We start from the raw sequence: 22,075 nt of genomic DNA, 5'->3' as shown, positions 1-22,075 counted from the left end.
ACCCCTCTCTCCATCCCAGCTGAGGGCATGGAAGCTGGTGCTGGGTGGCTTTACCTTCTGAGCTCCTGGCTGCTGGTCCCTGTGGCCCCAGGCTGGCTTCTTCCCACCCTGCTGCTCCTCCTTGACCCCTGAACTTAGGAAAGGAAGTGAGTCAGGGAAGTAGCATTTGGGAGGGAACTTTGCCAAGACTTCCTGCTGGACTCCAGACTGGGAAGTGGTCTCGGAGCACCAGGCCGGTCCCCAGGGAGGGAGGTCCCCTCGGGGACTACTGGCTGACCCACTCACAAGGCAGGGTCAGAGTGCTTGGGCTGTGTCTACCCCTCCCTGGTGGGACTGTTTCAGGGGCAACAGGTGGAGCAGGACCCCTGAGAGGGCTGACACTTGGAGGTGTTAGGTGGCTGGGCCTCTCTCTTCCCCCACCTAGAGCTATTTCCGGTACTGGGGGAGGGGGCTAATCGGGGCCCAGTCCTCACATTGGGTTTCTCCTTCTAACTGGACATTCAGCTTTCTAATCCAGCAGCAACCAGAACCCCAGCTAGTCTGTTACTGTGGGATGGCAGCCCCTCCCCCTCAGCTCTGTGGGAAGAACCACAGCAAGGAGGTGATTTGAGGGGGTGCTGCAAGGCTGAGAGGAGATTTTTAAATGTTTCAGGTGGTCCGGATACATGTGTTCTATCCCCAAGGTGGGATGTCATGCTGGAACCCTATAGAGTACAGAGAAAGGACCGTAGAACCCCGTGGTTTGGAGTGGGGGTGCAGGAGCTAAACTTCCTGGATTCAAGTCCTGATATCAGCCCGCGTGAGCTGGGGCCAGTCACTTTCCAGTTGTGGGTGAGTCTCAGCTGATGTGAACATTAAGTGATAATCCTGGAATACAATGGTGCTCAAATAACTGAAGTTTGTGGTTTGGCAGAGCCACTTTGAGAAGTGGCCAGTCCAGCCAGGCCTGTGTGCCGTAGACTGGCCCCACACAGCCAGGCTTTGCGCCCCCCACCCCAGGCCTTTCCAAAGGCTCCTGTTTCAGACATGGTAGGTCAGTGAGTGTGAATGGAGATGGGAGCCCAACCTTGCTCTTTCTGCACTTCCATTTCTGCTGAGATAAATGAACTTGTCAGTTGATCCTTTCTTCCCCCCTCCCCCACCCCAGAGGATTAGGGAAGTAATTACTCTTCTCAGGACAGAGGCTGTCAACAAGCCTGGGCAGCCATGTGGGAGCGGGGGTGGAGGGCTGGCTGAGAAGTCCCTGACAGAGCCATGGCCTAGTTGGGCAGAGGGTACCAGGGTCCTCACTCCTACCTGTCCCCTGCTTGGGTCTATAGGGTTTTCAGCCTCCGTACCCATGAAGGAGCCCCTGCTGTGTGGTCCATTGTAGGTGCCACACTTTATCAGCTCCATCCAGTTGTTTAATGGCATTATTAAGAAAAGTGTTGTTGCTGTGGGAATTGTGTGGGTGACAGCTGCAGAGAGAGGGGGGTGGGGAGATGAGGTCAGAGAGATAGGGGAAGGCAGATAATGAGGGTCTTGAGGGCCATGTGGGAACTTTCGCTTTTACTCTGAGCACAGTGGAGAACCCTTGGTGGCTTTGAACATAGTAGCATGGTCTGGCTTAGATTTCATAAAGATCTGCCTTTAGCTGCTGTGCCAGGGCAAGTGGCAGGGGTGGAAGCAGGCAGACTAGAGAGGGGACTATGGCGGTGATCCAGGTGAGAGAGTGGGGCTCAGGGAATCAGTTGGATTCTGGAGGCATCAGGGAGAGCCAGATGCAGTTGCATGTTTTATGGATAAGAACAGTTGAATATAGCACTGTCATCTAGTTCAGCTTGATCATTTGAAGGAGAGTGGTCAGGATTTGCAGAAGGGTTGGATGTGGGATGTGAGAGAAAGAGAAGAATCAAGGACAGTTCCAGGGAGCCTGGCCTGGGACAAGGAAGGGGTTACCATCCATCAAGGTGCGAAGGCTGAAGAGGAGGGGATGGGCGGGAGTTCAGTTCTGGACATGTTGTGTAGGACATGTCCCATCGATGTCCTAGCAAGGGCTCTGGGGTAAACAGTCTAGGGACACAGGCATAGATAGGTACCCGCTGTCTTCTGGAGACGGTTCTGCCCGTTTGGGACATGCTTATCTGAAGGAAAGGAGCCCGGCTGGACCTCCTCGTGGGTCAAAGCAGCCGCCTGAGTCCTTACACACCTCAGATCTCTTGGTTGTGGCCACAGTCCAAGTTACCTGTGCAACCGAAACAAGGTCCCAACAGCCTGTTGCTCCATCACCTACTTTCCCAAGCGTCGCCCTGTTTGAGTCAAGGTGCTTTGTTCATTCTCTCCCCTGTGGGGAGCGGGCCAGGACGCTGTCATTACTCTCATTATGACTCACACATGGAGACTGAAATTCAGGGAGATGAAGGAGTTCGCCCACGGTTCAGTTCCATGGCTCAAAAGTGGCCGCTCACATGGGGTCTTCTGTGTCGGGGTTTGTTTATTCTTGTGGCCTCTCCCTGCCTGCCTCAAAGAGCCGTGCCAGCAACGTGTACACCTGTGCATGGATTTCCTTTCATGGCCTTGTTCTCGGGCTCCCTGTCAATCAACTCATAGACCATTTGTGGGCTGCTCCTGCATACCTGGCCCTGTGTTGGGAGTTGCAGGGTGTGGGGCAGGAGAGGAGAGAAATAGGAGTAGGGCCTGGTGTCTTTCCTCACAGTCTCATGTTGCTTTAGGAAGGATTCACAGGTACAGGTATAGGTGGTACGGGGTGGGGCGAAACCCCAGGTTGGCATCACAAGGCCTGGGTGCCTGTCCCTGATGTCTTTGAACTTGTTGCCAGATCAGGTGGAGCCTGCTTTCTTTTACAGGCTGGGCCTAATATTGTTCGTCCTCTCTACATCTGGAAGTTGTTCTGAATCAGCCAATCAGTTAATGACCACACAAGTGCTGCCATTAAGAGCCAGTGAAATAGAAGGGGCCTTTATCACTCTCGGGTAATAGCCACTTACCTGGCTGCCAAGGTCATATAGGACAAAGGAAGGAAAAGCCTGGTTAGAGGCTGGGGTGCCCCAGAAAGGCTTCCTGTAGGAGGTGAGGCTTGGGCTGGGCCCAGAGGTGGGACGTGCACTGCAGGCCTAGAGACCCAACGGCCTGAGTTAGAGGTGGCCTGGAGCAGGCTATCTGGATGGCAACTAAGTAGATGAAATTAATGGGCTGTTTGAGTTGAAAGCAGGGTGGGGCTGCCATCGACAGTGTTATGGATACACATATGGGTCCTTTCACACAATAGACCACCTTGCAGAAATAAGGATGGCATGTTCCTACTCACTCTCAACCCCAAGGGTGACACCCACGAGCGTAGTGCTGAGTGACAAAAATCAGACATAAAAGATACATACTGTACAATTTCCTTTATAGGAAGGTTCCCAAATGGGAAAAATTAATCCACGTGATTAGCAGTAAGGATCGCATTTCCCTGAGGTGAATAGTGGCTGGGAGGGGGCACAGGGGGCTTCTGGGTGCCAGTAATGTTTTGTTTCTTGATTCGGGGGCTGGTTACACAGGTGTGTTCAGTATGTGAAAATAACTTGGCCTGTATACTTAAGATGTGTGTGCTTTCCTGTACGTATATTATACTTGAATAAGAAATGTTTTAAAAAGGGAAAAAACAAAACAAAACATGGGCCAGGGCCGGATTAGCTGTGCTGGCAGCCCTCCTCTTGTGGTGCCTGACCAGGCCGAATGAGGTGCCCAGCTCTGCTGTGACCCAGTGCCCAGTCCCGCGCCAGCATGCCAGGGGCTCAGCAGGAGTTGGTGGGTCCTTAGCTCATATTGCTCATATTCCATAAGCAGCAGGAGCCTCTGCTGGGCCTGAGGCGAGGGGCACAAAGCTGCTGCATTTCAGGGAGGGTCATCTCGCAGCAGTGGGCCAGGGCACTGGGGGGCAGACGGCTGACCTGGATGGGATTAAAGAGTAAAAGTAAGGTGAGTAAAGGGAGGTGGGCTTTGCAGATCACTCCATGAAATATTTTCTTAAGATGGGAGAACTCAAGCACATAGATCATTTAATCATTCACATAGATAGATAAGTCAAGTCCAGCTGGAAGTCTTGAAAGCCATAGTGACGTGCTTGGACTTTGTCTTCTAGGCCGTAGGGAGACACTGAAGGTTTAGATGAAGGGTATAAGATTATCCTTTCGTTCATTCATTCCTTTATTCAACAAATATTGAATTTAACTTATTTAAGCAAATTTTTGCTGAGCACCTACTATGTCCTGGGCCCTCTACTTATAGGTACCTAGGATACATCAATAAGTGAAATAAAGATTCTTTCCTTCCAGGAACTCACATGCCAACTGGAAGAGATGAGAAAAAATATAGTAAACTAGTGAATTATATAGCGTGTTAGAAGGTGATCGATACTACAGGGAAAAAGAAAAAGCAGGGAAGGGTAAGGAGGGCAGATTGGGAATGCTGAGGGTGGTCAGGGTAGGTCTCATTGAGAAAGGAAGATTTAAGTATGCTTAAGGGAGGAAGGTTCCAGGCAAAAAGAACAGCAAATGCAAAGCCCGGAGTCAGGAATGGGCCAGGTGTGTTCAGAAACAGCAAGGGGGTCATTGGCTAGAGTGATGCAGGAGAGGCAGTGAGACAGGTCATAGGCTGGTGGAAAGGGACACTGCGCAGGTGTCACTTACAGGCTCTTGTAGGGGTGTAAAGTGGAGATGTCCCGTAGGTAGCTGGCTATTGAGCTGGGGATTTGGAAAGTGGTGGGCTGGAGAGAGAAACTTGGGAGTCATTAGCATGCAAATGAGACTAGATGAGATTGCCCAGGGGGTGAGAGCAGATGGAAAAGGAGATGGAGAAGAGGAAAGAACTGAGCCCTGGAGCACTCCGATGCCAAGAGTGGGAAACTGGTGAAGAGACTTAGAAGGAAAGACCAGGGAGAAAGGGGAAGACCAGGAGAGTGTGGACAGAGATATGGACCCCTGGAGCATGGACAGGCAGAGACCAAAATCCTATGGGAATTGCCTAGGAAGAGGTGAGAGCCTGAGCTGGTAAGATGGCCAAGGGGCCAGGTGAGAGGGACCAGCTAGGAGATGTCATCCTCCCAGTGTTACCCTTGAAGAAAGACTTAGTGTCACACAGTTTTAAAAAAGGAGAGCTGTCTAATCCTTTGCAAGAAGGGGAAAAAAGATGAGTTGATTGATGATGTTGGAGGAAAGAATCTCAGTAAAATATGTGTGAATGTATAACTGCATCTCTTTCCAAAAAGAGTTATAGTCAACAATGAGAGGGGGTCTTGTCTGGATTCAGTGATTCCCCAGGACACCAGGCTTTTGGTGCTAGAACCCAGACAGTTCTACACAAACCGGGATGGATGGTCACCCTAAGCTTGGTAATTTACAAAGCTCTCTCCTTTGCGCTCACCCCCCCTCCCCAGTGGGGTAGGTGGGGTGGGGATTGGCCTCCCTCATTTTAAAGCAGAGGCCACACAGGCTCAAGGAAGCGCCCTGTCCCTTCCTGGGAGAGGCTTAGACAGGAAGTGGGCTCTTCAACCATATATTACTTTGATAAAATAAACTTAATTTTAAAACTGAGTAGAAAACTAGAATGACAGAGAGCGGATCAATGATTCCCTGGGCGGGATGAACTGTAAAGAAGTACAAGGAAACGCGTAGAATAATGGAAATACTCTCTATCTCTACTGTGGGAGTGGTTTTGCAGGTGTGCACAGCTGTCAAACCCATTGGATTGTGTGCTTTAAATGGGTGCCGTTTATTGTACTTGAATTCTACCACAGTTCTAGAGAGAGAGAGACAATATGAGGAAGTGGGGGTGACCACAGCCTCCTAGGAGAGTTCACAACTCACAGATGCTTTGCACACTTACCCTCTCTCGTCTTCACACACCTTCTGACCCCCATGGTGCATGGAGCGTCTCTGTGGTCCAGCCACCTCCCTTGTGGGGAAGCCCAATTCTGCAGGAGGCAGCCACAGCACTGAATTGTTCCCTCTGTCCCCAGGACTCCAATCTGTCGGTGCACACAGACAACCCGGACCTCACTCCCTGCTTCCAGAGCTCCCTGCTGGCCTGGGTCCCCTGCATCTATCTGTGGACCGCCCTGCCCTGCTACTTGTTCTACCTGCGGCATTGCCACCGGGGCTACATTGTCCTCTCCCACCTCTCCAGGCTCAAGACGGTCAGAGGCTCAGGGCTCAACTTCGGGTGGAGCTGGGACCTGGGGGGAGGTTCCCCAAACTCAGTGGCTGGACAGGGTTCCCTGACCTCACTGCCCAGTGCTGGGCACCATGGCAGCTTGCCAGGTGGATTTGTGGCCAACTGAGGTAGTCTCTGTTTGGGGAAATTTTCCATCCAGCCTCTCCCACCCTCGAGAAGTTTCTTGCCAGTGCCCAGCCCAGCCCTCAGGGCCAGGACCCGTCAGGTCTGGTGGCTTCAGGAGCAAAAAGGATGGAGGCTCCAACATGTGTTCTGTTTGTAGGTCTTGGGTGTTCTGCTGTGGTGCGTTTCCTGGGCTGATCTCTTCTACTCCTTCCATGGCCTGGTCCACGGCTCGGCCCCTGCTCCCGTCTTCTTTGTCACCCCTTTGGTGGTGGGGGTCACCATGGTCAGTGTGGGGCCCAGGAAGCTGAGTGGGAGAAGGTCTTCCGTGGGTTTGGGGATTGCAGTGGGGGAGCCATGGACTCTGAGGAGAAGGCCGGACACTTTAGCAGTGGAAAGAGGATGGGGGTGCCCCCAGAAATGTCTGTCCACATGGGATGGAGAGGAACAGAGGTAGGTCCAGATGTGTGTGTGCTCTGGCCCAGCCTCCCCGCCCTCCCTGCACAGCTGCTGGCCACCCTGCTGATCCAGTATGAGCGGCTGCAGGGGGTGCAGTCCTCAGGGGTCCTCATCATCTTCTGGTTCCTGTGTGTGCTCTGCGCCATCATCCCCTTCCGCTCCAAGATCCTTTCAGCCGTGGAAAAGGTAAGGGGAAAGGGGCACCTGCCTGGTCCACGCTGTCTAGGGGGTGACCTCAGGGCTCAAGGTCACTGCTGGGTCTCAGGTTCCTCCCCTCTATCCCTCTCTGGCTCCCGGGACCTCCGCTGTGGTTCAGTCCTTTTTGTGTTGTTCTCTACTTGCTGTATCTCTGCCCAGAAGCAGACTAGTGGGATGTGGGGTGGTGGGGGCGAGGCTGAGGACTGCTGTAACTCAGGGGAATGGAGTCGTTGTTGGATATTTGTAGGCATGCAGGGGGCTGTTTTGTAGCCACCACCACCACTAACTGCAGTGTCTGACAGGGGTGTCCACTAATGTCCGTGTAATGAACATATGTTTGCAAACAAGCCTGGGTAGTTCTGGCTTTACCTGAAAGTCCCACGATCTTTTTCTTCCCACCTTTCTCAACTCCTGGCCTTCCTCTTGATCTTTGGTGGTGGTGACGGCATTGGGGTAGGAACACTGAGGGTCAATCCAGCATCTCCCCATTTCTCCATCTGAAGGGGAGGCCGTCAAGTATATTCATAAGGCTTGGAATCATCCACTTATTTTCTGTGTGATCTTGGGCAAATTGCTTAGCCTTTTGGAGCCTCATTGCCTTAACTGCAAACCAGGTGTCATAGATTTCCTTGTCGGGAGGGTTGGACGTGGTGACGCAGGTAAGGAGCTCGACACGTGCCTAGGGCAGGGCAAGCCCTTATTGAACAGCAGCCCCTCGGTGACCCTTCCCCTCTCTCTGAATCCTCTGGGTAAGGGACCCAGGTGCCCTTGGGGGCCACCTCCTACCCTGGAGGAGACTGACATTCTGATGTTCTTCCCCGTTGTCCCCCCAGGGCAAGATCTTGGACCCCTTCCGCTTCACCACCTTCTACATCTACTTTGCCCTGGTGCTCGCTGCCTTCATCCTGTCCTGCTTCAGGGAGAAGCCACCATTTTTCTCCCCCCAAAATGTCGACCCTGTGAGTTTTCCGTGGAAGCCGGGTGGTAGGGAGTCCCACGCCCACTCCTAGCCCTTACCAGCATCCCTATCCCTGCCAGTTCATCCCTTCCATCTCCAGGTCATCTCCACAATCTGTAACCTGGGGCTCGGAGCTGGGAGATGTGGGGGCCTCCTTCCTCTAATCTGCCTTGAGAGGGTGGTAGGCACTCCTGATTTCCCCCATCCCCCCTCACCTTCTAGAACCTGTGCCCTGAGGTCAACGCTGGCTTCTTCTCGCGTCTGTTTTTCTCATGGTTCACAAAGTGAGTTGGCTCTTCCTCCATCCATCCTGGGCCAGAGGGTAGAGGGTGGGAGATAGAGAGAAAGACGGAGGAAGGGGAACAGGCTGGAGGTTCAGGGGCCTGAGGAACTGGGCCGGGCTGGCCCTCCCCCCCGACCCCAAACCCTCGCCCTAGCAGGCAGCAGGGCTGGTGAGGCTGGGGAAAGCTGTCTGGGCTGAGGGTTGAGTGCAAAGGCCAGGCCTGGCCCAGCTCTGATGCCAGGCCATAGGCCAGCCCTGCATCTGGCAGGCGGTGGGGACAGGCTCAGGGACTGGAGGGAAACTGTAATTAGTTCCAAGCTTTTCTGTCTGGGGTAAGCTTGCAGCTTGTCATCTCCTTGGCCACCCCTCAAAGCAGCTTGAGCAGGATAATTGTGTCTGTGACCTGGGTGACAGCTCGTTAACGATGCTGCACTGAAGAGGCACCTAAGGCTGGGGCTCCATCCACCCAGCTTTGCCCTCATCCCAGGCGCCAGCCAGCATGGATTTCATCACCAGGCCCCAGGAGTCAATGGGGCATCTGGGGAGGAGGAAAAGAAGGGGCCTGAGGTAGGAACTTGGGGTGGGAGGCTGTGACCTCCCACCCCACAGCCTATTCACTGTGGCAGTAAAGGAGACCCCTCCCTTGGCCACAGCACCCTAGGGAGAGCTTCCTTTCTGGAGACCCTGGTCCTGGCTATAGGCTGCTAAACTCTGATCCCATGTGGGGCCATCTGCCTGCCTCAGGATGGCCATCCTCGGCTACCGGCGTCCCCTGCAGGAAGAGGACCTCTGGTCTCTGAACAAGGAGGACCATTCTGAGGTGGTGGTGCGGAGGCTGCTGGAGTCCTGGAAGAAGCATCAAAAGCAGGCGGCACGGTGAGGCCCTTCCTGTTCCCACGCCCCGCCACCCAGCACCTTCACGCACCCAGGTCTCTGGAAGGGAGGCTGGTTAACCTGGGATGACACGTGGCTGGGTGTCGGTCAATAGTAGAGCAGGTGCAGGTGGCCCTGAGGTAGGATCTGAGACCAGCTCTCCCCCACTTGACTGATGCCAGAGAATGGCTGCCACTTTCGGAATACTTATTCTACCTTAGGCACAGCATTGAGCAGGTGGATGAACTCAATCTCCAACAGCCCTATGGTATAAATTCTATTATCCCCATGTTACAGATTGGGACACTGAGGCACAGTGGTTTAATGACACACCCAAGGTCCCTTAGTTGGTGGTGGCAGAGTCGGAATCCACACCCACCTGTCTGGCTCCACTGCTCTTACCACTGCGCCACCCTGCCTGACGTGAAGGGTAGACTCTAGAAACTTCCCTCAGGAGAGGAAGGGCTGGGGGAAGAAGGTGGAAGCCGGCCTCTCCTCTCATCCTGCTTCCTCCTGTCTGGAGGCGGGGGCTGGAGAAGATGACCCTCCAGCTGAGACTGGCAGTCTCCTGTTGTCTCTGGCCAACTGCCCAGTTAAGAGAGCTGGAACTCCCAATTCTCCTTCCCTGGCCACTTCTGACCCCAGGACTGACCCCTTCCCTCTCCACCACAACCAAGAGTTCGGTGTTTATTCAGTCAGGAGCCGACTGGCTGTCAGAGAAGCAAGGGACTTGGGCTTTGTCAGCAGTGTCTTGGCTTCCATGGCTTCCTATGGTCCCCCAGTCTGCCTGGGCAGCCCTTCTCTCTCCTTCCCTCCCTGCTTAGCTCCCTGGTGACGAGACCATGTGTCCCTTCCCTCTCAGCATCCTCTCTGGGCAGGCCAGAGGCTGGGCATTGCTGGGTTATACTTCTCGGGTAGCAGTTAAGGCACCCCTCATCTGCCCTAGAGCACCTGGAAAGTCATGTTGTCCATCCCTCCCCTCCGAGTCCTGAGAGCCCTCTCCCCTCTCCTCCCAACTCCTCCCCAGCATTTGGTTTCATGGGTGCCTATTCCTACTCACTGCTCCTTCCTCCTGGACCAGACACAAGGCCACGGCGGCATCTGGGAAGACAGTCTCCAGGGAGGATGAGGAGCTGCTGGGGGACCGGCCCAGGCCCCAGGAGGCCTCCTTCCTGCAGGCCCTGCTGTCCGCCTTCGGCCCCACCTTCCTCCTCAGCATGAGCTTCATGCTGATCCAGGACCTCCTCTCCTTCGTCAACCCACAGCTGCTCAGGTCTCACCACACTCCTTGCTGTGGCCCTGCCCAAAGGCGCACAGCTGACAAAGATGGATTTGAGTCCAGGGCTCTGAACTCCAGATACAGTGCTCTTTCCACGTGATAGGCTCCATCATCTGTCACATGAACGGCTTGGACTTGAAGGAGGTCTGGATGAGAGGGTGGGAAGGAGAGCTGCCTAGCAGCTGAGCCGCCAACGCTTTGCCCCTCCATTCATGCCTACATTCATTCAATGAATGTTTGTGGAGCCCCAGGGTGCCAAAATGGTGCCAGATGCTAGGGATACAGAGATAAATAAGATGTAGTATTAAAGTCTTGCAGGAGAAACCAATGTAGAAATCCATGAGAGTACAGTGCAGGCAGAGGTGTACTCAGGTGTGTGGACAACGCTGGGAGGGGTAAAGAAGCCAGCTTGGGAAGGAGCAGGGTACACTTGCCAGTCAGGGAGGTTATCAAGTTTGGAAGGACAGCAGGAGTTAGTTAACCAGGTGAGGACGGAGGGGAAGATACAGCCCAGGCCATCACAAAGGCCTGAGACAGCATGCCTCAGGCACTCCAGGGATTTCTGAATGCTGGAGGAGAGCGTGACCAGAGGGAGAAGCACAAAAAAATGAAGGGAAAGGGGGAGTGCTAAGGAAATCCTTGAAAGATGTACAGCCAGGGAGGGGCGCCTGGTTTGCATTTTGGAAGGATTCCCTGCCAGTAGTGTGGGCGATGTAGGACAGGTGGCCGGATGGAAGTGGGCCAACCAGGGCAGACAAGAGTCCAGGCCAGGAATGAGATAGGATTCAGAAGCTACTCGGGAGATGGCAGTGTGCCAGGAAGAGGGAGGGGTCAAGGGTGACTGGGTTCTGGCCTGGGTAATGGGAGGATGCTAGATCTTTCTCTGAGATGATGACCTCAGTGGGAGGAGGAGCCTGGGCTCAGGGCAAGGTGCTGAGTTGAGTTTGGGCCACACTGAGCTTGAGGTGCTGGTGGGCCCTCCAAGGTGAGACTCCCAGCTAGCTAGCGATTACATTTTCAGAGGCATTGGGGGGAAGCCCAGGGTTTCATATCTGTGGCTAAGCTTTGCCAGAGAGCCCATGCAGAGGCCCCAGCCAGAGCCCTAGGGAATTCTGACAGGTAAGGGGTTAACAGAAACCTACCTGGCTTGGAGGGTCCAGAGATGGAGGAGCAGAGCATTTCCAGGACAAGACGTGGCCTCCAGTGAAACAAGGTGGCCAGTAAAATAGAGCCTGAGGAAGGCAACGTGGAGTTTGTTAGTGACTTCCAAAAATAGAGACTGAGACAGAGGGCAAGGGCCTGAGAGCAGGGCGTCTGCTCTAGAGACAGGGGCCACAGAGATCTAGGAGCTTTCTGTGAAGAAAGGTATCGTAGTTTCCTGTGGCTGCTGTAACAAACCACCACAAACTTTGTGGCTTAATGCACAGAGTCGGGGCAGAGTGGAAGCTGAGGCTGAAAGGAGGGCAGTAGTAGAGGGTAGTAGCCTAGGTAGCCCTCCCCACCTTCATGCCTCTCTCCTGCCCTTGCAGCCTCCTGATCAGATTTATTTCAAACCCCATGGCCCCCAGCTGGTGGGGCTTCCTGATAGCTGGGCTGATGTTCGTGTGCTCCTTGACGCAGACTGTGATCTTACACCAGTATTACCACTGCATGTTTGCCATGGGGTTGAGGCTTCGCACAGCAATCATAGGTGTCATCTACAGGAAGGTTAGCTGGAGCAAGGCATGGGCGTGGGGGGAGGGGCTGCGGAGGCTGGCCCTGGAAGCTTCGGAGAAGCTCACAGGCCCAGTCCATCACTTGCTGCCCACCTGCAGGCTCTGGTTATCACCAGTTCAGTCAAACGTGAGTCCACTGTGGGAGAAATGGTCAACCTCATGTCAGTAGATGCCCAGCATTTCATGGACCTTGCCCCCTTCCTCAACCTGCTGTGGTCAACACCTCTGCAGATCATACTGGCCATCTACTTCCTCTGGCAGGTGACTCTTACACTCTGACCTCTGCCCCCTTCCTCTGACCTTGACTTTGCTGAGAAGGGACAAGAGAGGGTTATTCTGGGTCAGCAGGGGGGCTATGGAATGGACACAAGTGTTTCCCTAGTTATTGGGGTTGGGGGCCATGACTGTGAAGACGCTGGAATCTTTCCAGCCTGGGCGACTATCCTTCTCGAAAATCCCAGGGGAGAAAAGAGGGACTAGGGGCAGGGTGGGTGTGACTGGTGGTCATTGTCTGTCTGTCTGTCTGTATTTGCCTTCCTGTCTGTCTGGACACCCTTTCATGTCCGCTGTTTGTCCTTCTCTGTTGTCATTCTCTGATGGCTGGCTGCTTCTGCACATTTTTTCATCCTGTTGGCTTTCCGTCAGTACGTCTGCTTTTCTTTGTCTGTATGGCTGACCACCATCTATTGCTTCCTGCCCATCTCCATGTTGCAGGTCCATAAGCCTCTGCTTGTCTGTTGGATTCTGGTTACGTGTACACATTGGTTATTGGTCTGTCTTATCTCCCCACCGGTGCCGCCTTAGAACCTGGGTCCCTCCGTGCTGGCTGGAGTTGCTCTCATGATCTTGCTGATCCCACTCAACGGAGCTGTGGCCATGAAGATGCGTACTTTCCAGGTTGGTGCTGTCACAGGCGCACTGCTCCTGCCTGGAGCACCTGGCGAGGTACCCAGGGAAAGGCATTCACTAACCTGGGGCCCCTCAGGGACCTTGCTTACTGAGTATGGATGGCTAAAAGCCACTTTCACAAACCTTAGTTCCCTCTATCCTCACAACAACCCTGAAAGCATTTTAGAAATAGTCTTATTTTGCAGCTGAGGAACCAAGGCCCAGAGAGATTATGGCAGTCCAGAATCGGGCAGAGCTGGGACTTGAACCTACGTCTTCTGGTCTAATGAGAGTTTCTCCTGCCACGCTGTGTTGAGTGTAAATAGCCCGTCATCCAGTCCTTTATTTACAAACATGTATTGAAGTCTTTAGCAGCTTCCCCCTGTACACAGAATAAATGACCAAGTCCCTAGGCTCACCCACCAGGCCCCTGCTCACCTTGCAAGACCCTGCTCACCCCTAAAATATGGCCAGATTTCAGCCAAGCCGGCCTTCCTTTTTTCCAAAAGCACCAAGCTCCAGGTACCAGTGTGCCACCACACATGCAGTTTCCTGGAATGCTTTTCCTCCCTTCCTTGCCCAACTCCTTCCCTTCCCCCACCTTCCAGCATAAACCCTGATTTCCCAGACTCTCACAGAATCCTGTTGTTTCTCGTCAGAGTACGCATACTAATTTATTAAGCGTTTGTTCAGGTGATTGTTTGCTTCCTACCTGCCTCCCCCACCAGACTGTCAGCTTCATGATGGCCAGGGCCTTGTTTGAGTTGTTCAGCGTTCTCTGCCCTATGTCTAAACCTAGCACGTGGCCTGGCACATAGTGGCACTCAGCAAATAGGGGTTAGATGAATATGTTAATTTGGCATGCGGTCATTGGGTTAGGGTCAGAAGGCTGGCAGTCTAACTGGGGAAGAATCCATGCACAGAGATTGCTCTGGGGACAAAAGGCGAGTACAATGTGCCTTAGAAACCCAGGGAAGGAGGCAGAGGATGCTGCCTGGGAGGGACGGTGCGGTTGGACATGATTTTGGGGGGGGGGAGGAGGAGAGGGGAGGCTGGGGGGCCTTCCAGGCTGAGGTACAGCACAGGCCCAGCAGGGAGGAAGAATGATAAGCAGCCTGAATGTCTGCAGTGGATGCCCGTGCATGGAAGGAATGAGCCCCGGTGGGTACAGGTGTGAGGAGGCGAGTGGAGCATGCCAATGCTGTTCTTTCCGTAGGTAGAACAAATGAAGTTCAAGGACTCCCGCATCAAGCTGATGAGCGAGATCCTGGGTGGCATCAAGTTGCTGAAACTGTACGCCTGGGAACCCAGCTTCCTGCAGCAGGTGGAGGGCATCCGACGAGACGAGCTCAGGCTGCTGCGCCGGGATACCTACCTTTATGCTATATCCATCTTCATCTGGATCTGTACCCCCTTCCTGGTGAGGCCCCCCCTCCGGGGCTGCCCTCCCGCCTGGCCCGCCCAGGCCTCTGGGCCCAGTAGACTCCACCCTGACACCCACCTCCACTGCTACCCAGGTGACTCTCATCACCCTCAGTGTGTACGTGTCCCTGGACCCGAACAGCGTGCTGGACGCCGAGAAGGCCTTTGTGTCTGTGTCCCTGTTCAATATCTTAAAGAACCCCCTCAGCATGCTGCCCCATGTGATCAGCAGCCTGACCCAGGTAATCCCGGGGGGCACAGGACGTTCTGCTGGAGTGAGGGCAGGTTTTGGGGGTCACTTAGGGTTAGGGATAATCAAGGAGAGTTACTGGAATCTCCATCTGGCGTTATGGAGAATTATGCAAAGTTGAATGAGGTCATGAGAATCAGTGGTCATTTGGGGTCTGAGAAGGTCAGGTGGGGTCCCTGGAAACCTGAGTTCTGGAGACAGACTCTTCTTACCAACCTGGACCCTGTCTTTGGCAGTGGGAGCCAGGGAAGACTCAGTCATGGGAGGGGCCCCAGAACCTGTGTCTGGGCCTTCAGGGGGCTCTGCCTCACCCAGGAAGTTGGGGGCCAGGCAAGTTTGGAGGGAGTGGGATAGAAAAAGCACAGCTTCCAGGATGACTCACACCCTCCTACAGACCAGTGTGTCTCTGAAACGGATCCAGCATTTCCTGAGCCAAGATGAAATTGACCCCCAGTGTGTGGAAAGAAAGACCATCACTCCAGGTCCAGACACCCCTACCTGGGCTGCCCTTGCCACAGCCCTGCTACAGAAAATCCTTGTTCCAAGCTTTGAACTTTTCTCTTGTGACCCCTTTTCTTCTTCCTCTTTATGTCCTCCTTCTCCCTTCTCCAGCTCTCTGCTCTCCTCTCGTTGACTCCTTCCCAGGCCCCCACCACCACTCTCCTTCCTCCCCTGGGGCTCCTACTGCCCCAGGACTTCCTGCCCTTTCTCCCTGCCCCCCAAGTTTCCCTGCCTTCTCACCTTAGCCCCTTCCCCCAGGGCTCCCCACACCTCTCCCACCCCCCCACCCCCAGCGACCTTCTCCCCTGTGCCCCCCTGACCCTGTATACCTTGACCCTTTCAGGCTATGCCATCATCATAGACAGTGGCACCTTTACCTGGGCCCCAGACCTGCCCCCGACCCTGCACAGGTACCAACTTCTCCCACCCCTTCTCAGATGCCTAAAGGGGACCGAATGTCAGATCCATAGCAGAACCTGCCCCCCGATCCTCACCCCACAGTCTTTGGCCTGGAAAGCCAGAAAAGCCTCACTTGTCAGGGTGGTTATCTGGAAGGGAGCAGGACTTGGGTCTCCAGGTGGAAGGTTGGGGACTAAAAACCTGATCTTTATCTTTGACTGGGCTCCTGATTTCCTTGTCCCTAGCCTAGACATCCAGGTGCCAAAAGGGGCACTGGTGGCCGTGGTGGGGCCCGTGGGCTGTGGGAAGACCTCCCTGGTATCTGCCCTGCTGGGAGAGATGGAGAAGCTGGAAGGCAAGGTGTATATGAAGGTGAGAGGCGTGAGGACTCCTGGGAAGGGAAGTTCACAAACCCCAAGGTAACTGTGGGATTCTCCTGTGGCCAGGGCTCCGTGGCCTACGTGCCCCAGCAGGCGTGGATCCAGAACCGCACTCTTCAGGAAAATGTGCTATTTGGCCAAGCCCTGGACCCCAAGCGCTACCAACGGGCTCTGGAGGCCTGTGCCCTGCTACCTGACCTGGAGGTGCTGCCTGGTGGGGACCAGACAGAGATTGGAGAGAAGGTACACGGTCCCCTCCCATCCTCTGGGGAGTCAGCATATACAGCTGTGCACCTTAAGCCAGCCCATATATGCATGCATTCATTCATTCATTCATACATTCATGTGATATGCCCAGCTCTGTACTAGGCACTGGGGAAACACCTATTACTGAGGGAGGCCAACTTGTGAACATGTAGAGGCTCAAGGCCTGTGCAGGGTACAGGAAGGGCAGTGAGGGGGCAGTCTGCATAAGGCAAACCCTCACTTTTGAGCTGAGTCTTAACAGCTGAGGAAGAAGAGCTCATCATTTATCTATTCATTCATTTATTCATTCATTCATCAGATTTTATTACACACCTACTACATGCCAGACAATGTTATATAATAGTGACTACACTAGACTAAAATCTCTGCCTTCATGTAGCTTACATTCTAGAGGGGGAAAGACGATAAGCAAGATAAAGAAGTAAAAAATATATTAGATAAATCCTAAGGGGGAAAGAATGAAACAGGGAAGGGATATAGGAATATGTGCTGGGCTGTATTGTCCGAGTGCCATGGCAAAGCCTTACTGAGAATAGGAAACCTGAACAAAGGGAGGGAGTGGGCCATGTCTGGGGACATGGAGCCCTGTCTGGGGGAAAGGTCTTAGAGGCAGAGAACAGCAAGTGCAAAGCCCCTGAGGCAGGAGAGTGATTGGGGCATTTAAGGCTCAGCAAGGAAGCCAGAGTGTCTGGAGTGAAGTGAGCAGGGGTGAGGAGGAGGAGAAGAGGCCAGGGAGGTATCCAGGCAGCCAGGTCACAGAGGGCCTGGCAGGCCACTGTAAGAACTGTGGCTTTTACCAAGAGTGATGGGAAGTCTTTGAAGGTGCGAGCTGAGGAATGGTGGGTGGATTGGTTAGGAAGGGGCGGGGAGAGTATAGGGCCAGGCAGCGCTTTGAAGACCTTGGTTAAAGGTTTTGGCCTTTACCCTAAAGACCATAAGACATCAGTGAAAGTTTTTGTTTCTTAGTTTACGTATTTATTTTTAATTGTTGCAACATACGCATAACGTAAAATTTACCTTCTTCACCATTTTTAAGTGTACAGTTCAGGAGTGTTAAGTAGATTCACATTGTTGTGCAACTGGTCTCTCAAACTCTTCATCTTGCAAAGCTGAAACTCTGTACCTGTTAAGCAACCACTCCTCATTCCTCTCTTCCCCCGGTCCTTGGGAATCACCACTTCCTGTCTCTATGCATTTGACTACTCTAGGTACTTTACATACATGGAGTCATACAGTATCTGGCTTTTTTTGTGACTGGCTTATTTTACTTAGCATAATATACTCAAGGTTCATCCATGTTATAGGATGTATCAAAATTTCTTTCCTTTTTAAGGCTGAATAATATCCCATTGTATGTATAGATCACATTTTGTTTATCCATTCACCTGTCAATAGACACTTAGGTTGCTTCCACCTTTTAGCTATTGTGAATAACACTGCTACTATGAACATGAGTGTGCAAATATCTCCCCGAGACCCTACCTTTGATTCTTTTGAGTATGTACCCAGAAGCGGAAGTGCTAGATAATACGGTAATTCTATTTTATTTTTTGAGGAACTACCATGTTGTTTTCCATAATTGCTGCACCGTTTTACAGTTCACCAATAATGCACAGGGTTCCTACTTCTACACATCCTGGCCACATACCTGCGGCATTTGTAAGGGGGTTGTGGTTTTGGTTTTTGATACCGTGTTTCCCCAAAAATAAGACCTAGCTGGACAGTCAGCTCTAATATGTTTTTTGGAGCAAAAATTAATGTAAGACCTGGCCGGGTATAATATACTAAAATATAATATAATATAATATAACATAACACAACATAATATAATACTGGGTCTTATATTAATTTTTGCTCCAAAAGACGCATTAGAGCTGATTGTCCGGCTAGGTCTTATTTTCGGGAAAACACGGTACTAGCCATTCTAATGGGTGTGACATGGTATCTCATTGAGGTTTGGATTTGCATTTCCCTAATGATTAACGATGTGGAACATCTTTTCATGTGCTTGTTGGCCATTTGTATTATCTTCTTTAGAGAAATGTCTGTTCAAGTCCTCTACCCATTTTTTGATCAAGTTGTTTGTTTTGTTGTGGTTGTTGTTGAGTTGTACAAGTTCTTTATGTATATCGCAGGTCCTCAAATAGCATTATTTTATTCAATATTGTTTTGTTATAATGTTGATGAGATGCTGTAGGAACTTAATTCTTGTTTATATCAGTTAGCCTATGGTAACATTGCTTTCATTATATGTTGTTTAGCTTAAAGTTGTAGAACCTATCAATGACTTATAGTAAGTGAGAACTTACTGTACTGGATATTAACTTCTTATCAGATATATGAGTTGCAAATATTTTCTCCTAGTCTAAAGGTTGCCTTTTCACTCTGTTGATTGTGTGCTTTGAGGCACAGAAGTTTTTAATTTTGATGTGATTCAATTGATCTATTTTTACTTTTATTGCCTGTGTTTTTGGTGTTGTATCCAAAAAGTCATTGCCAAATCCAATGTCACGAAACTTATCCCCTCTGATTTCTTCTAAGAGTTTTATAGTTTTAGTTCTTTTTTGATACTAAAGATTTTAGGGTGTGTTCCCTCAAAACAATGACATTCTCTTACATAGCTGTAGTTGATTTATCAAAATCAAGAAATTTAACATTGATACAATATTATTAGCTAATTCACAGACTGTATTTTAAGGTCATCATTTGTCCCAATAATGTCTTTTTTTTAGCTTTTTTCTTCCCTGGTCTAAGATCCAGGTGCATTTACTTGATTGTAATATCTCTTTATTTTCTATCAATCTGGGTAACTCCTCAGTCTTTGTCTTTTAGGGCCTGGACATTTTGAAGAGTATAGGCCAGTTATTTTGTAGAATGTCTCTCAATTTGAACACAATTAGATCTGGATTATGCTTTTTTTCTTTTTTTTTTTTGGATGCATCCTACCTGGAGACACAAGATGTCAATTTGTGCCTTATTGACAATGTTAACTTTGATCACTTGATTGAGGTGTGTCTTTCATTGATGATTTTATTTCATAACATTCACTGATGATTCTTACCTGAGTCAGTGTTTACTATGATGTTTGCCAAATGGTAATTTTCCAACTCCATTCCTTTAGTAGTTATTAGCTGGCATTTTACTCTAAGAAAGAACTTTCTCTTCTTTTCCCCTTTTTTACTTTTCATTAATTTCTTTTTATCAATATGGGCTCATGGATTCTTATTTGATTCAATGGGTTATAATCCATTACCATCGTTATTTATTTTGATATTCGACATGTGAGTGAAGGGTTTTAAACAGGAACAGCTGAAAAGCTGCTCTGGCCCTAGTGTGGGGGGGGGCCCAAAGTCACAGGACCCAGTAAGGAGGCTCCATGGTGGTCTGGGGCAATGAAGGCCTGAGACTGAGCAGTGGAAATGGGGACTTTTAAGTAGGAGTCTGGAGTTATAGGAACCCAGAGAAGAACTCCCCATCTATGACACACTCCTTCCCATCTCTCTTGGACCTCACACACACAAAAACCTAATATAGTGTCCAGCACATAGTAGGCACTCAAGAAAGACTGTTTGGCTGAATGCAGGCATGCCTACATGCTTCACTCACTACACTTGCTGATCCCCAGCAGCTCCAGCTCCCCCTGCCCCAAATTTGGTCTCCCCAGGGGTGAATTTCTCAGGGTACCCCAAAGAGCTGGGACATATTGCAGAGGGAATGAGGGAACTGATGGTAGGAAAGCAAGCTATACATCTAGGGTCTGCCCTCTGGGCCCAACTCTGCTCCTGTGTGCCTCAGTTTCCCCATCATGGAGGGGGTTTCAGGAGATGTCTTACCTCCCCTCTGGCACCTGATCTTGGGGTTGATGCTGGTTTTCCATCCGTGCTTGGGCCCTTAATAGTTCAGGACAAAGCCATTTACATCTAGGGCTTTAATTTCTTCATCTAGAAAATGGGGCTAATGATAGTTCCCTGGAAGGACTGACATGAGGACCAAATGGGATAATTGTTATGAAAGTCACCTGTAAACTCTATGGGTGGTAGAAGATTAAAAGGTGTGTTAAGGACCTCCTGGGAATTTCCAGTCTCCCAGGGTACAAAGGTGGCAGGCAGGGAAACCAGCTGGGCATGGTGATGGAGCAAAGGGAGCAGGATGTCCTCACCTGCCCCGGGAGGACTCTGAGAGCCACCACCCTCCTTCCATGGTCTTATAGCTTCACAGGGACAGGACCAGGCATGTGAAAGGTGACTTTAGAGGTCTGCCTTGCTGAATGACAATGGACAGGGCCTTTATACCCCTCGAGTGTTGACCCTGTACCCACTTCCTCCCTCCCTCCTCCATCCAGGGCATTAACCTGTCTGGGGGCCAGCGACAGCGGGTCAGTCTGGCCCGGGCTGTTTACAGTGACGCTGACATTTTTCTGCTGGATGACCCACTGTCAGCTGTGGACTCCCACGTGGCCAAGCATATCTTTGACCAAGTCATTGGGCCAGAAGGTGTGCTGGCAGGCAAGGTGAGGCCTCCGGTAGGCTAAGGGGGCAAGGTGAGATCTAGGGCCCTAGGAAAGAACTGATGGCCATGGGGTTTGGGTGAGACCTGGACATGTGGGAGTCTGAGGGGCAGGAGTGGGGGATGGGCAGCAGGGGAAACCCCTGTGGGGGGCACAGCCCCGAGGCACTGAGCCAGCTGCGGTGGGCAGGGGGCGAGTTCCTGAAGTGCCTGTCTATGCTGCCTTGTCCCTGGGTGCTTCACGCTCACTCTGTGGCTCTGCACCAGTGCTGGAGGGTGGTGGGAGTGATCGCCTGCTGCCTTCTCCCCAGACACGAGTATTGGTGACACATGGCATCAGCTTCCTGCCCCAGACAGATTTCATCATAGTGCTAGCTGACGGACAGGTGTCTGAAATGGGCACCTACCCAGCCCTCCTGCAGCGCAATGACTCCTTTGCCAACTTCCTCCACAACTATGCACCTGATGAGGGCCAGGAGCACTTGGAAGAAGACGGCAGGACCGGTATCCCTGGCCCTCTATTTCTATGCCCTCCCGACGTCTTCCCTGTCTTGGGGGTCTCTGAGTCTCTCTGGACAGGCCCAGTGTTGTATAAGGGAGGTGCTTGGGCTATCTGTGTGATGGTCAGACATCACCAAGCAGGAAACGAAACTGGATATAGTCAAGTCCTTTCTCCTCCTCTCACCCTCACTGTGAGACCTTGGATCAGCAGCTCAGCTCCCGGACCCTTAGTTTTCCCACGTGCCAAAGGGGCATAAAGGCCCAGGCCTACTCTGTACAGCAAGGCGGTTTCATAGATAAATTGTTTGTTACATATGCAAGTGCTTGGAAATGTCATTTATTCATCAACAAATATTTATTGAGCAGATGACCAGGCACTATTCCAGGCACTGAGATGAAACAGTGAACAAACAGAAAAATCCCATGGGGCATACTGAAGTGCATGGGCTCATGAGACACCCCATACTTGTCTGGTTCCAGCTCCCCAACCCCAAACTCTGGGCTGGCTCACAGACCTTTCCCTGGTTTTTCTTGCCTTCTGCTATATGTAGAGCTAACACTGTCTTGAGCTTTTACTAAGTGCTCTGCTCCTTGCTAAGCACTTGACACACATTTGTTCCTTTAATTCTCACAATGATGTGCCCGCCTAAAGTCATGCAGTGAGGAAGAGGGATTTAAGCTCAGCCAGTCTGACTCAGAGCCCAAGCTCCTAACCTTTATAGTTGAGTCCCCTTCTCCTGATGGGAAGTTTTTCTTCTTGTCTAACCTAATTCTTTCTTGCTGCCCCCTTTTTCCCAACACAGAATTGGTCATTGCTTTTTGTCATTATTGTTTTTGCTGCTCTTTCAACCCCTCTCATCTTATCTCACGCTTGTCCA

The 22,075-nt window shown here is 51.6% G+C and overlaps 1 protein-coding gene across 2 annotated transcripts in view; it reads left to right on the top strand.

Moving 5' to 3' along the window:
* The window catches only part of ABCC3 (ATP binding cassette subfamily C member 3), a 39,427-nt gene that overhangs the window by 4,426 nt on the left and 12,926 nt on the right, over positions 1–22,075 (top strand). Inside the window, exons 2-20 of one of the 2 annotated variants that reach the window (XM_074320016.1) lie at positions 653–831; positions 6,002–6,178; positions 6,479–6,604; positions 6,826–6,963; positions 7,809–7,934; positions 8,156–8,217; positions 8,961–9,092; positions 10,171–10,362; positions 11,898–12,075; positions 12,183–12,344; positions 12,888–12,980; positions 14,188–14,391; positions 14,489–14,635; positions 15,038–15,125; positions 15,488–15,554; positions 15,789–15,915; positions 15,990–16,166; positions 20,533–20,700; positions 21,008–21,200. In XM_074320016.1, coding sequence (XP_074176117.1) covers positions 694–831; positions 6,002–6,178; positions 6,479–6,604; positions 6,826–6,963; positions 7,809–7,934; positions 8,156–8,217; positions 8,961–9,092; positions 10,171–10,362; positions 11,898–12,075; positions 12,183–12,344; positions 12,888–12,980; positions 14,188–14,391; positions 14,489–14,635; positions 15,038–15,125; positions 15,488–15,554; positions 15,789–15,915; positions 15,990–16,166; positions 20,533–20,700; positions 21,008–21,200 — 2,695 coding nt within the window. In that variant the 5' untranslated portion in view covers positions 653–693. The remainder of the gene's footprint in view (positions 1–652; positions 832–6,001; positions 6,179–6,478; positions 6,605–6,825; positions 6,964–7,808; positions 7,935–8,155; positions 8,218–8,960; positions 9,093–10,170; positions 10,363–11,897; positions 12,076–12,182; positions 12,345–12,887; positions 12,981–14,187; positions 14,392–14,488; positions 14,636–15,037; positions 15,126–15,487; positions 15,555–15,788; positions 15,916–15,989; positions 16,167–20,532; positions 20,701–21,007; positions 21,201–22,075) is intronic. The other variant, XM_019730971.2, reaches the window with a different exon arrangement.

This window comes from Rhinolophus sinicus, linkage group LG15 (genome assembly GCF_036562045.2).
Source record: "Rhinolophus sinicus isolate RSC01 linkage group LG15, ASM3656204v1, whole genome shotgun sequence".
Lineage (NCBI taxonomy): Eukaryota > Metazoa > Chordata > Mammalia > Chiroptera > Rhinolophidae > Rhinolophus > Rhinolophus sinicus.
This window is presented reverse-complemented; position numbering and strand designations above follow the sequence as displayed.